The sequence below is a fragment of the Cannabis sativa genome, chromosome 2 (genome assembly GCF_029168945.1).
Source record: "Cannabis sativa cultivar Pink pepper isolate KNU-18-1 chromosome 2, ASM2916894v1, whole genome shotgun sequence".
Taxonomy (NCBI): Eukaryota; Viridiplantae; Streptophyta; class Magnoliopsida; order Rosales; family Cannabaceae; genus Cannabis; species Cannabis sativa.
In genome coordinates, this window is record NC_083602.1 from 72,013,812 (window position 1) to 72,029,206 (window position 15,395).

Here is a 15,395-nt window from a genome sequence, read left to right on the forward strand (position 1 = left end):
CCTTCTACTTCAAGCTTTGATCCTTCACAGTCTTCCAATCTATGATTGAGTTACTGCTTGCTGTGTGTGGGCACTTACTCTTTCACTAGGGTCACGAAAAAGATGAAGGGAAAAGAGAGAGAGAGAGAGATTTCGGCCAAGGTAGTGAGTGAGGAAGGCTCAGTTTTTCTGAAGAGAGAGAATTCTGTCAAAAAGGCTAATGAAAGCATGTGTTGTGAATGAGCCATCACTTTCTATTTATAGGCAACTACTAGGTTTAGGTTTAGAATTATTTGGCATTAAAATAATGAAAATAATAATTTGAAAAATCTAATTAAGTGGCCGGCCTAGGTGTTGTAATGGGCCTCACTTAATTTTGCAATTTTATCAAATTTTATCTCTATTTTCTCAAAAATGCCAATTTTCCAATTCTAACATTTTAAATGCCAAAACTAATTATTTAATAACTAAAATACATTATTAAATAATATTGTCATTTAATTTAATTATTAATTAGACATATAAAGTCCATTAATAAATAAATAAACCCAGAAAACTCTTTTCCTTACAATTTCACCCCTAATTAGTGAAAATTCATAAAATTAGACATAGTCTAACTTTAGAATTATAATTGATCAATCACGAATAAATTAACGAGTCTTACAAGCAGAATGTTCTCAACTAGAATGGGGACCATGGATCTATATGCTGAGCTTCCAATAAGTGAACCAAATTTACCAAGTAAATTCCTACTTATTAATTCTTCGTTGAATCCACTCTTAGAACTTAGAATTGCACTCTCAGACTTATATAGAGCATATTGTATTTTTCACGATACCAATATACTATCTCATTTAACCATTGTTATAATCTTATTGTGATTTAAAGATCCTCTATATAGATGATTTACATCGAGATGGGATTTCTTTACCGTTCTCACCCCTCAATGTATTTTGCCCCTTAAAACACTTAGCTACCTGTAAATGGTGTTTAGTGATCTAATAATTAGTCAGTTAAACAAGAGCTCATCCATTTACTTCTATTTGCTAAGCTCGAAGGGAATCATCACTTCACTTCTATACACCAGTAGAAGCTATAGATTCCATATTTATGTTCAGCACTCCCACTCAATCATACTATCATGTTCCCAAAATATACGCATCACCCTGACCCAAAAGTAGGCTTAACTAATAAATCAAAGAACATGAATAGCACTCCTGAGTTGAGCCCAAGCATATCAGGATTTAGATTCTTTTAATCTTAAGATCAACTACTGATATTGACTTGGAAAGATATATATAACGGTAAGTTTGTAATATCTTAACTTAGTTGCAATATCGGTCCAGTCCAATGTATACTCCATACATTCGAAACTAGTATACTTTACTAATGTCCTGGAAAGAACATAACACTTACTCCAAGTGTAAGTACACATCATCGCTGATTATCACATTAGTGTAAATCCAATAACACTGATGAAACAGGGACCAAAACTTTTGATTCATATGATCACAATCACATTCCACTGTGTTGACGATACTGTAATTGTGAATAAACATATGATCTGGATTTAACTGATTTTGTGTGTATTAATGTAATAAACATATTAAACATATTAAACTATTAGCATGTAAAATTCATGCAAACATCAATCACTTCAAATTTCTTATATTGATAACTAATCAGATTGTAAAGAGTTTTATTTAGGGCATAAAACCCAACACCTAACCATGTCAAGATTGAGATCCATAGACCTAAGATCAACCATTGATATTGACTTAGAAAGTGTTGGAATTTATTTTACCAGGATCTTAGATCTACTCACAAGTATGTTGACTAACACCCTAAATATGAACTTTCTAAAACGATGAATTAAACACATATAAAGTTTGAGAAACCTTACATTGGGTGCAGCAGAATTAAATGACTCCTTCCGTTCAGATATGTAGCCCTTGATTCCTTTCTGTAGCAGAGCATTATCAATATCTGAACCTGGATCTCTTTCTCTGAATCTTTGATGCTGAAACTCCTTCTTGCTGAAAATCTTTCTTTATGATCGTCCTCACTATGGTTGAGGTATCACTTGCTGTGTGTGGGCACTACTCATACACTAAGAATTTCGAAATTTAAGGAAGAAGAAAGAGAGAGTGGGTTCGGCCAAAGATAGGGAGAGAGAGAGGCTCAGTTTTTTCTGAATCAGAAGTGTCAGAAAAAAAGTGTAATTTTCCTGAAGCCTTCACTATCTATTTATAGCATTCCACTAGGGTTAGGTTTCAATTATTTGGCATTAAAATAATGAAAATATCAGTTTAAATTTCCTACAAAAGTGGCAGGCCCTATACTAGTGGATTTGGGCCTCACTTTTTGTAATTTATAGTTTTACCTTTTCTGCATCTGATTTTCTCAAAAACGCCAATTTTCAAATTCAACCATTTAAATGCCAATTCTAACTATTTAATAACTATAAATAATTATTAAATAATATTCTCATTTATCATATTTATTAATTGAACCATACAAAGTATCATAATTAACAAATATGCCCCTAAAACTCTTTCTTTACAATTTTGCCCTTACTTAGTGAAAAATTCACAAATAGACATAGTCTAATTTGAGAATTATAATTGATTAATCAAAACCAATTACATGAGTCTTACAAGCAATATTATCTCAACTAGTGCGGGGACCATGGGTCTATATAACCGAGCTTCCAATAAGTAGATCAAGAATTTATTACTAAAATTCACTAACTTATTAATTCTTCGTTGAATCCACGCATATAACCTAGAATTGCACTCTCAGTATATAAAATGCTCTATATGTTCCACCATATAGATGCATCATTAGTTATCCATTGTTATAATCCTAATGTGATCAATGATCCTCTATATGAATGATCTACACTGTAAAGGGATTAGATTACCGTTACACCCTACAATGTATTTTATCCTTAAAACACTTGAACTTGTATAAATGATATTTCAGCTTATGTGAAATGAGTACTCCACCATTTATGTTCGTTTGGTCAAGCTCGAAGGAGATCATCCTTTGCTTACTATTCGTCAGATAGAAGCTATAGATTCCATGTTTATGTTAGCGCTCCCACTCAATTGCACTACCGTGTTCCCAAAATGTACGTATCACCCTGACCTAAAAGTAGGCTTAACTAACAAATCAAAGAACACGAATAGCCTCTCGAGATTGAGCCTAATCATATTAGGATTAAGATCATTTGATCTAGGATCAACTAGGCGATATTGACTTGAATAGAAATTACGGTAAGTTTAATAAGTCTAAGTCAAAGTTCAATATCGGTCCCTTCCGATGCATACTCCATGCATCCAACCTGAGCTTTACTTTAACCAATGCTCTGGAAAGAACATAGCATTTCTCAAATGCAAGTAAACTCTTGTTGTAGATTATCATATCAGTAAAATCCTATGTCTGATAAATCTAGGAAACTTTATTCACATAGTCATATTTACTTTCCAATGTGTTGACGGCACAATAAACAGGATCAAGTATGTGAAAAGGGTTTCAGATGAATTTATACATTATGTACATATAATCATGAAATAAATCATGTGAACCATGCAACATTAAATGTTATTTCTGATCTATATTAATAAGTAAATCTGGTTATATTGAAATGAGTTTTATTTAGGGCATAAAACCCAACAGAAAGATATAACAGTAAGTTTAGGATATCTTATCTAAGATCAATATCGGTCCCTTCCAATGTATACTCCATACATTCGATACTGGTAAACATTGCCAATGCCTTGGAAAGGACATAACACTTATCCAAGGTGTAAGTATACCTATCGCTGATTATCATGCCAGTCTAAATCCAGTGAACTGACAAATCAAAGAATTAAACTTTTGAACATATAATCATGATTATATTCCACTGTGCTGACGACACTATAAGCATGAACAAATACATATGTTCTGGACTTAATAGAATTTATACATTAAACAATCATGAAATAAATCATGTGAACCATGCAACATAAATTGCAGCATCTGATCTTTATTAATTAGTAAATCTGATTATATTAAAATGGGTTTTATTTAGGGCACAAAACCCAACAAAGCCCTCCTTACCGAGGACCAATCTCTGTGCTGCAGGGTGTTGAGAGCCAAATATCTGAAAAGCAAGCCGTTTTTGGATGCAACTTATAAAGATTCTGACTCTTGGTTCTGGAAGAATGTGTTAAGTCCTTAGCCATCATCAGGAAAGGGGCCTGTAAGCTCGTCTCGAATGGAGAAGATACGAATGTTTGGTCGGACCCTTGGCTCGTACATGGTAATGAGTTCTACCCGAAACCCATTTCTCCTTGTCATGAGAATGTGGTTAAGGTGGCTAATCTACTCAATAGTGATGGAAATTGGGATATACCCAGGCTCGAATCCCTTTTCGACTCTGAAACGATTTCTTGTATCCTTAAAGGGCGAAGGCCCTCGGGCCAAAGGAGTGATAGGTAGATTTGGACTAAGGAAGGGAGCAGAAATTTACCACTAAATCTGCTTATTTGTTATAGGCGTATAAGAGAGCCCCCGCCTGTGTGGTGGTGCCAGCCTTATTGAACAAACTATGGAAATCTAAGATTTTAAAAAGACATAAAATCCTTTGGTGGAGCATCCTTTCAAATGCTTTGTTGGGTTTTATGCCTAAAATAAAACTCTATTTCAATGTAATCCAGATTATTCAATATTAATAAAGAAACAGAAGTATTTTTCATTCATTTGTGTATGTTTTGGTTCACCTTATCAATTATTTGTCTATTTGATTTATAAATTCATCCAAACCCTTTTCACATACTTAATCATGTTTATTGTGTTGTCAACACAGTGGAAAGTAAACATGACTATGTGATTAAAGATTCCTAGATTTATCAGAACACTGGGGTTTTACTGATATGACAATCTACAATAGAGTTTACTTGCATTTGGAAAAATGCTATGTTCTTTCCAGAGCATTGGTTAAAGTAAAGCTTGGGTTGGATGCATGGAGTATGCATCGGAATGGACCGATATTGAACTTTGATATAGATTTATTAAACTTACCGTAATATCTATTCAATTCAATATCACTTAGTTGATCCTAAATTAAATGATCCTAATCCTGATATGATTAGGTTCAATCTCAAGAGTGTTATTAGTGTTCTTTGATTTGTTAGTTAAGCCTACTTTTGGGTCAGGGTGATACGTACATTTTGGAAACACGGTAGTGCAATTGAGTGGGAGCGCTAACATAAATATGGAATCTATAGCTTCTATCTGGCGAATAGAAAGTTAAGGATGATTTCCTTCGAGCTTAACCAAACGAAGATAAATGGTGGAGTACTCATTTCACTTAGCTGAAATATCATTTATACGGGGTTAAGTGTTTTAAGGATAAAATACATTGTAGGGTGTTGCGGTAATTTAATCCCTTTACAGTGTAGATCATCTATATAGAGGATCATTGATCAAATTAGGATTATAATAATGGATAATTAATGACGTATCTATATGGTGGAACATATAGAGCGTTCTATATAGCCGAGAGTGCAATTCTAAGTTCTATGCGTGGATTCAACGAAGAATTAATAAGTCAGTGAATTTAAGATGTAAATTCTTGATCTACTTATTGAAAGCTCGGATATATAGACCCATGGTCCCCACACTAGTTGAGACAATATTACTTGTAAGACTCATTTAATTAGTTTTAATTAATCAATTATAATTCTCAAATTAGACTATGTCTATTTGTGAATTTATCACTTATTAAGGGCAAAACTGTAAATAGAGAGTTTATAGGGTATATTTATTAATTAAGAAACTTTGATTAGTTTAATTAATAAATATAATAAATGACAATATTATTTAATAATTAATTATAGTTATTAAATAGTTAGAATTGACATTTATATTGTTGAATGTGAAAATTGGCAGTTTTTGAGAAAATGGGAAACATAAATGATAAAATAGGAAAGTTGCAAAAGTGAAAGGCTTGTTTCCATAATGCCATGGCCGCCCACTTAACTTGCCCTTTATCATTTAATTTTTCATTTTTTAATGCCAAGTAATTCAACCCTAACCCTATGTGGTATTCTATAAATAGAAGGTAAAGGCTTCAGGAAACATACACAACACAATTGCATTATTCTCTTTTCACTGAAGTTTTCCCTGAGCCGCCACCTTTACTCTCTCTTTCTTCTTCTCTGTTTCAAAACCTCTAAGTGATAGAGTAGTGCCCACACACATCAAGCAATACCTCAATCATAGTGAGGAAGACTGTGAAGAATTCAGAGTCAACGAAGAAGGACATTCGGGCTCAGATCTTGATTATACTCTGCAACAGAAAGGAATCAAGGGTTAGAGATCTGAGTGGAACGAGACATATTATTCTGCTGCATTCAATGTAAGATTTCTCATACTTTATATGTGTTTATTTATATTCGTTTTAGAAGTTCATATTTAGGTTGTTAATCAATAATACTTGTGAGTAGATCTAAGATCCTAGTAAAATAATCCAACATGCTTTGCCTGTCCGAGGCATCCTGGCTAAGAGAATCCAAATTGAAGACGAGACGTGCCCTTTGTGTGGGGAGGCTGCGGAATCAATGGAACACTTGTTCCTTTATTGCAACTTCGCTTACCATCTCTGGAGATCATCCCCGTGGGGGTTGTTCCCGATCCTTGATTCTGGTGGTAGGATCTGGGACTGGGTTAAATTTCTTTGGAGCTTGAAATCGAATGGGGTGGACTCTGACAAGCTGTTCCTTTATGCTTCAATCATTGTGGACACGATTTGGAGAACCCGTAATGATAAGGTACATAATTTCCAAACAAGTAACATTGTAACGACCATTGACTCTACCTCTCATTGTTACACAGATTATGCTTCGTGCTTATTCCCTCAGTCGTTACCGGTGGCTTCTCCTACCTGAACACCTCCGCCTGAGGATTGGATCAAAATCAATTGCGATGCTAAGGTTGGGGGAGAGTCTATGTGCGTTGCGGCTCTGGCTAGGGATCACACTGGGAATGTTTTGTGGGCTGCTGTGTCCATGTTCAACTTCAGGGACCCTTTGATTAGTGAAGCAGCGGCGTGTCGCCTTACTCTTTGACTCAGCTAGACTCAGGTGTCATAACTATGTCTTGGTGGAGAGTGATTCAGAAGTGGTTATCAATGCGCTGAAAGGAGTTCACTCTACCTGGAATATTGATAATTATGTCTATTTATGTAATCAACTCTCTAAAAACTTTGCATCTTGTAATTTTTCGTTTATTTCTCGTTTTTGTAATTTCGCTGCCCATAATGTGGCCAGATTGGCTTTCGCCCAGAACATTACAGGTTTTGTGGAGCCATCCTCAATACTTAATGCTATCATTTGTAATGACTGTGAGGTCTAATTTTCTCTACTATATACGCTTTAGTTTTAAAAAAAAAACAAAATATAACTCTAAAATAATTTTAATTGATAAATATCATCTTTTATAATCAAAGTACCAAATATAACCTCACAACTTATTAAAATTAGAGTTTCTACTTTCTAATGCACATAATGGGAATATGATCTATAAAATTGGGTATAAATTAAAAAAATAATAAAATGATAGTAAAAATTAAAATAAAAAATAAAAGGTCTCGAGAAAATTGACGAGCAGCCCAACTGAAACAACAGCGAGCAAATGGCATAGTTGGCCTAAGACAATGTTTGGAATTTCGAACATAGAAAATCAAAACTAAAAAAATAAAAACAAAATCGACGGAGAGAGAGAGAGAGAGAGAGAGAGAGAGAGAGAGAGAGAGCAGTAAAGAAGATAAACTGCGAGTCTAGCTGAGGAAGATGATGTCAGGCAACTATACCAGTCTTGATAATCAGAAAGTTTCTGGATCTGTTCCTGTATGTATTTTTTTTTATGTATATATAATTGTCTGTATAACATGTGATTTTGGATCTATGGCTTTCTATAATTTTGGTTGTATATTTTGTAGGCTGTGACAGATCCAGGCCACGTTACCGTCAAATTCCAAGGTAATCAACAAAGCATTTAATCTATGGATCTCCTCTTGTATTGTATTTGCAATTAATGTGTTTAATCCCAAAATTATTCAGCTAATATAGCTTTTAAGTGTTTTCTGATAAGCAACTAGTCAAATAGTCTTTGTTTGGTTGCCTGGAAAATGTAGCAACATAGAAGACAATTACTGAGATTCTTATGTTTTGGTGAATTTTGGGAATATTCGATTATTAATCCAATTTGGTTTGGTTTGGGTCTATCTACGTATATACTGAATAGTTGATAATGTTTTTCTTCCTGTTTTTTGGTGGTAGAACTAGATTTTACGTTTCTGTAATTCTCAGTGCTGATGCAAATCTAAGCACTCTTTGATTCTTTTCTTTTTCTTGAGTTGTTGAGAATAATGATATGATGATATATAACTATTGCAGATTCAAGCCTTCAGACATTTCCTCCGTCTGAAGCACAAGGGAAGATATCAGCTACTTCTCGACCTCCTAGTGATGCAGATGGTATGAGTTTTCGATCTTGTTAATTAAATTGCTAATGTGGGCTGGGGTTGTTGTGATCCTGTCCCGATCTGTTGTTTTGCTGTATATTCATAATCCAGTTTGTATATTGGCTTTTTGGACCTGGGGTCTAAAGTTTCATTCCTGAATTTCCTTGTATGAACCACAACTAGAAAGCAAAGATATTCTTGTTTTTCCACTGAAAATAGGGTTTATGCTTATCTGTTTTCTGACTCTATCTAACAATCAATTAAATTGGTTTGTAGTAATCCCATCAGTTTTTGGAGGATAAATATTATTGAGGACAGTTTTATCTAGATATAGTTAGAACATCTATTTTGTTAGAGTCGCACATGGATAATATGTTGGTACATAGGTTACTCTACTTATCACCAATTGGTAATTAAACTTGGGATCTGGTTATCTCAAGAAGATAGTTGAAATTCGAGTCAAGTGGTCATTTCACTAATCACCAATTAGTTTTGAGATGGAGTACTCAAGTAGTAATTACAAAAATTTGAAATGTTAACAAATTAATTTTTTACTTTTGAAATAGTAGACATTTTCAGTTTCGTAACAAATGATTCCTAAAATACATTGTTTGATTCCTTTTTTTTTTTCAGAATTAACATGTAATTCACAAACCAAAAACGATTAACAAATAGCACCTCTGAGCTAACAAATAATTTGTCCTATGTCACTGCTTGTACTGTTCTTCCATGTCATAGTGAAAATCTAAATCAACAAGTGGACTTAAATTTTAAGCTACTTGCAGCTAGCTCAAGTGGTTGCGTGTGTGATTGTGTGTGGGATTCAAATCCCCATTTGGTCAAGATAAAAAAGTGGACTTAGATTTCTTGTTGAGGGTTAATCACTATAAATTTTGTGGGTAATTGTTTGCCTTTTATTTTATTGTTCTCGGCCGTAAAGGACTTGAGGAGTTTATTCATTACCAGTAACTTGTAAAGCCTAGTTTTTGTATTGATATGAGAGCTAAAAGAACACAGGGTAGATTTTTGATACGGTGCTTTTAAATCATATAAGCGATGGCTTCAAAAACATTTGTTTATTGAAGCGTAGACTTTTAAACATCATGGTGTTTTTTTTTTCTTTTGTTGTACTTAGATGCCACTTGAGTTGTGTGTTGTGACTAAGAGGTCTGGGATAGTGTGAAAACTACCAGTTTCTTATTAATATGCTTGGGAGATGTTAAAATAGTAGACCATGTAGATCCATAATTGTTCGGGAATTTTTTGTTTCAGAGTTCATCGCTGTTAACTTCCTTAGGGATTGGCATATTTTTTTGTTTATCATCATAGTAGTGGCTGATATTATGTTATATATTTCCTGTTGTCACAGATTCATTCTCAAAACCTGTATCGAGCTCTGATGAACCCCAGCAGGGTGGTTGGTTTCGGACATTTTCTGTAGCGACTTACAAGCCATACTTTGATGTCGACACTTCTGATGTTCTAGATAGGATAAAATACACACTCTTCCCATTTACAGGAGGTTTTACCGAGAAAACAGATGGAAACCCAGATTTGTAAGTTTTCTTTGTTCACCATGTTAATTTGTTAGAGGCTGAGGTCATAGTATCACAAATTTGTTATGTGCAGGTATGGACCATTCTGGATATGCACTACCCTTATCTTTGTAGCTGCTTCTATTGGCACTTTTGTGACATATGTGGCGCACAAACTGCAAAAGAAAGAATGGGACTATGACATCAATCTTATGACCTGGTCTGCCGGTTTGTTCTACGGCTATGTCACTCTTGTTCCTCTCGGATTATATTTAATCCTTAAATATTTCTCAGCACCATCAGGTCTTGTTCAGCTGTTTTGTCTCTATGGATATTCCCTATTTGTCTTCATTCCAGCTCTGGTAAGTCTCTTAATTTTATATTTTTAGCCACTTCTAAAACAAGCTATGCATCTTGCTTGCAATGTGTATTGTATTCTTTGGGTATGAGTTTGGTGTTCCATATATCTAATTTTAAAACCATATATTCCTGGAAGGTTTGTTTGATTTTCTGTTTAGAAAACCAAAGAAAAAGGTTTCCTAAGAATGTTTCTCTGCACCCGTGCACTTGCCCAGTTCTATCTGCTAATATAGGTCATAATGATATCTGAGGTGCTACTAATGTTGTGGTTCACTAGTCATAAGAAATACATTCTTTTTAGGTGCTAGGTGAGAGTCCATCCCATGGTTGCATTTTCCATCACCTAGCTCTAATTTTGCGGGTTTTTTTTTGGGTGTGGTTGCAGTGTCTCTCTGTTGTGCCCTTGGAAATTTTCAGATGGGTGATAACAGGTGTAGCTGGGTTTATGTCAGCAACCTTTGTGGCGAATAACCTTCGAGCTCACATCGAGGCAGCAGGTCGAAGGTGGTTCTTGATTGTAGCAGGGATCTTCCTGTTGCAGTTGGCTCTGGCTTTTGTACTGAAACTTTATCTGTTCACTGTCACGGTATAGTACTCGAACTTCATCAAAGTGGCTTGAACAAACTTGTAGATTACTAAAACAAGAAAATCTTTTTTTTTTTTTATCCATTGCCTATTGTTTCCACCTGATAGAAGAAATGTGTCATTCATCATCCCCTAGAACGTAAACATATACTGTATTCATTCATTTTTCGCAATATAAATTCATATGGCTGAAACTTTGATCCAGTTTTTGCCTGTAAACAAAGTTTGAGAGGTCTTCGGTGTATTTTGGACACTGATTTTATGGGGTTGAATCATATACTAGACTCGTGGAAGAAGGGAGGTACCGTTGTGCAATACTAGGTGCAAAAATTCAAAATAGTATTTCTGGCCATTTCAAAGAAAAGAAATAGGCAAAAAGAAAAAGAAAAAGAAAAGAATAGATTTTCTGGTAGATAATTTCTTTTCTTTCAAATCTAAACTTTTTTTGTTTCGGCTGAAATAACATTTAAAAGATTCCAGTATGTCTGGGCGTTTTGCTAGACTAGTAAAGCCAAAGATCTTCACCTCGAGTGGGATTTGAGGGTTTTTTTTTTTTTTTTTTTTCAAAGAGGAAAATCTAACTCCACTCCGAAGAGCAATAGCTCTAAACTTTGTCGCATATAAACAAAGTAAATTTAACTGGATTGTGGACAACAACATTAGCCGCCTTAGAGCTATGAAAAGACTCACATTATTAAAGAGCTAAATTAAATAAATATCTCAAAAAATTAAGCCTAAAGACGAGTCTATTTAAATATTATTATTAATCTTACCACATTAAGACAGTCAGCCTCAAACTGAATATTATCTCTACCAAACAAATAATATTGGACTCCTGCATGACGTAGAGTAAGAGATTCAGTAACTTCAGCCTGAGAAAAAGAGTAAGAGATTCAGTAACTTCAGCCTGAGAAAAAAACCAACCATGTGCCAAATAGCTAATGCACAGACAACCCTATTATCTCGAATAACTATACTCATACCACAAAAACCTCCTGTCACATCTAACGTCGCATCAACGTTAACCTTAAAAGTAACCAATCTTAGGAGGTACTCCAAGGCACAAGAATAGCTAATTTGACTTGAGAGATTTGTAGTGGGTTCATAAAAAAGTAGATAAAGGTAATAAAATCACTGCAAATAGCTAAAGGATCACCGAGATCAAATTCACAAAGTTTTTAGCACTATAAAAGAGTTGAACATCCCCACAAAGCGTGATTAGTGGTTTCCTCTTGGGCATCGCACAAGGGGCGAAGACCAACAGTCAACATACCATGCTTACTCAAATTAAACTTGGAAGGTATTCAATTGTTTACAATTTACCAAGAAAACATTTTAACTTTTGGAGGAATATTGAGACTTAAAAGCTTCTTCCACCATCTCGAGAAGCCATGAGACTGAGTAGGTCTATCACTTTCCAAACAACGAGAAACAAACCAGCAACACTCTTAACAGAGTAAAAATCTAATGGATCATGGTCCTAGATCAATTTATCATTAGTTGGAGAAGAGGGCCAAGGTATAGAAAGCATGGTAGAGGTTTCATTAGGAGAAAATAAACGATGAACCAAATCCCCATCCCAACTGCCCAAATTAGATCTCCATAAATCCATTGTGCTTCAAACCCCAAGTAAATTAGGAGGGAAAATTAAGAAACCAACATCTAACGGGATCTAATTATCTTTCTAAATTTTTCCTAATCAAATAATTTCTTACCCCACAGAATGTTCTTCCAAATATAAGAACCTCTTTTAGAAGATTTAATAGTTTTAAAAGGTTTATTTCTATAATACTAACTTTTTTAAAATCAAAGTTGCCAAAGAGGGATCATGATAAAGCCTCCAAGCTTTTTTAGCCAATAATGCTTGATTGAAAAGATGTAGATCTAGAAAATCTATACTGTCATCCTCTTTGTGCCAACATAATTTGTTCAATGTACACCAATGAGTTTTCATCTTGACGTCATCACCCCCACTAAAATCTTACACACATGCGATGAACATTTCTAACAAAACGTTTAGGAAGTTTGAAAAGAGACATAGTATATGTTGAAATAGATTGAATGACTGCTTTAATAAGAATCTCTCTACCCATCATAGAAAAAGATTTAACCTTCCAACCATTTAACTTTTTCCAAGTGCGATCCTGAATGGAATTAAACATTTCTGATTTAGTTGCCCCTACACAACAAGGAAGGCCCAAATACTTTTTATGGCACTCCACCCCAACAACCCCAAGAGAAGTAACCATACTAATCTTATCTGCCACAGGAACATTCAAGCTAAAACAGACAACCGACTTCTAAAGAATTCACATTCTGACTCAAAGCAACACCATAAAAGGAGAGTAGGAGTTTGAATCTTTCACAAGCCAAAACTGAAGCATTCAGAAAGAACAAACTGTCATCAAAAAATAAGATATGTCAATAATTTGCCCTGAATGATCACATGAAATTCCACACAAGAGATTATTATCACAATCCCGATTCACCAAAGTCGTCAAGTCTTTAGCACATAATGAGAATAAGTAAGGGGACATAGGATCACCCTGGTGGAGGCCCTTTAAGGATATTTAGTACCATAAATACCACCATTCAAAAGAACCAAATATTCCACTGAATAGATATACTCCACGGCCTTACCAATCCAAACATCATGGAAGTATAACTTTTGCATAATAATTTCTACAAAAGACCACTCCACTGAGTCATAAGCTTTGGACATCTCAAGTTTGATAGCATAGTACCAACCATTACTGTGTTTCTTCTCTTTTAGAATCTTAATACACTCAAAGCCAATAAAAGCATTGTCGGTAATCAATCTACCAAGTAAGAAAGCACTTTTCTCAATAAAAATGACATCAGATAACACTTCCCTCATTCTATTAGTCATTGCTTTAGTAAGAATCTTATAAAGCACATTGTAAAGACTAATATGACGATAATTAGAAGGCCTAGCAGGCGAATCAATTTTTGAAATAAGGCATAGAAGAGTTTTATTATTACCTTTAAGACTTATTTGTCCATTCAAAAAGGCCAGGGCCACTGCAGTGACATCGTTGCCCACCTTGTGCTAATTTTCCTGATAATAATATCACACTCACTTTCAAAAGCCTAAGCATTCTCATAATGAAAACAAGATTGATATAAAATTTTATTACCAAAACGACCATTAACAGTTGACAACACAATAGGTCTATGGTCAGAAAAAAGACAAATGAGAAATATGTGAATCAGGAAAAAAATTTATCCAAGAAGAATTACAAACAAAGAGATCCATCCTTTCTTGGACAAAAGAAGCGTCTTGATGCTTGTTGAATCAAGTGAATTTAGGTCCTTCAAACCTCATGTCTCTAAAAAAATAATCCTCCAAAGCTTTTCAAAAATTATGCATTAAAAACTGAGGCTGGAAGGTACCTCCATCCTTATCAGAGTTGGACAAAATTTCATTCCAATCCCCTCAACAAACCCAGGGATAAGAATTATTGCGAGAAATTCTTCTAAGTAAAGTCCAGAAGAGATGTCTCAAAGAGGAATTGGGTTGATCACAGATCCCTGTGAACCGCCAAGGAGTAAAATCAAAAATATGAATTAACACATCAATGTGACCCCGAGAGAAAGAAAAGAGAGATATATCCACCTTTTTTAACCAAAAGAAACACATGCCACCACTTCTACCAACTTTGTCCTTCAACAACTCTCAAGCAAAACCCCAAACAAATGCAAAGAAGTTCCATTTGAGCTTCAGTACCAAGAGTTTTAGAAATAAATAAAATATATGGGTTCACCTCTCGAACATTGGCATGGAGAACTTGGTGTTAACCAAAGATAGGTTTCTAAAAGGGGGGGGGGGTGAATTGAAAATTTTAACTAATTTTGAAAATTTAAAAACCCCCAAAGACAATTTATGCAAATATTTAAATTTAATGCAATCACATAGATAAACATAAGTATAAACAAATAATAAACTTAAAATGTAAGGAGTTTAGGGACACAAATTGCAAACTCTTAATTTTTACAAGGCTCGGTAGAACTAAGCCACCTACGCCCTTGGTCTTCAAAGCTATGGACCTAGCTTTGAGTTCAATTATCGAGCCAAGTTAACAAGCTTGACTAACTCTTACAACTGGGGATTTTTTCACCAAGGTTTTTTCCAAACCTCTCAAGATAGTTTTCTTCCAAGGACTATCAACTAGGGTTGTACATCGGTCGGTTTGGGCGGTTTATCCTATATATTTTCTAACCTAATCTAAAGTTCGGGTTGCTAAAATTTAAGTGCAACCCGCCCAATTTAAAAAAAAAAATTCTATAAACCGACCAACGGTTTGGGCGGTTTGGTCGGGTTAACCCGCCCAAACCGGCCAATTTTTTTTTTCTTAGTTTTAAAGTCAAAATTAACAAAAATTTTAAAAATAAATTAAAAA

At 34.6% G+C, this 15,395-nt stretch overlaps 1 protein-coding gene across 1 annotated transcript; it reads left to right on the forward strand.

Moving 5' to 3' along the window:
• Positions 1 to 7,587: 7,587 nt before the first annotated feature.
• On the forward strand, positions 7,588 to 11,197 carry LOC115720597 (uncharacterized). Its single transcript, XM_030649745.2, has 6 exons — positions 7,588 to 7,877; positions 7,970 to 8,009; positions 8,427 to 8,507; positions 9,864 to 10,050; positions 10,124 to 10,391; positions 10,775 to 11,197. Exons 1-6 carry the CDS (start codon positions 7,821 to 7,823, stop codon positions 10,979 to 10,981), a joined length of 840 nt encoding a protein of 279 aa, XP_030505605.1. The 5' UTR covers positions 7,588 to 7,820; the 3' UTR covers positions 10,982 to 11,197.
• Positions 11,198 to 15,395: the final 4,198 nt, after the last annotated feature.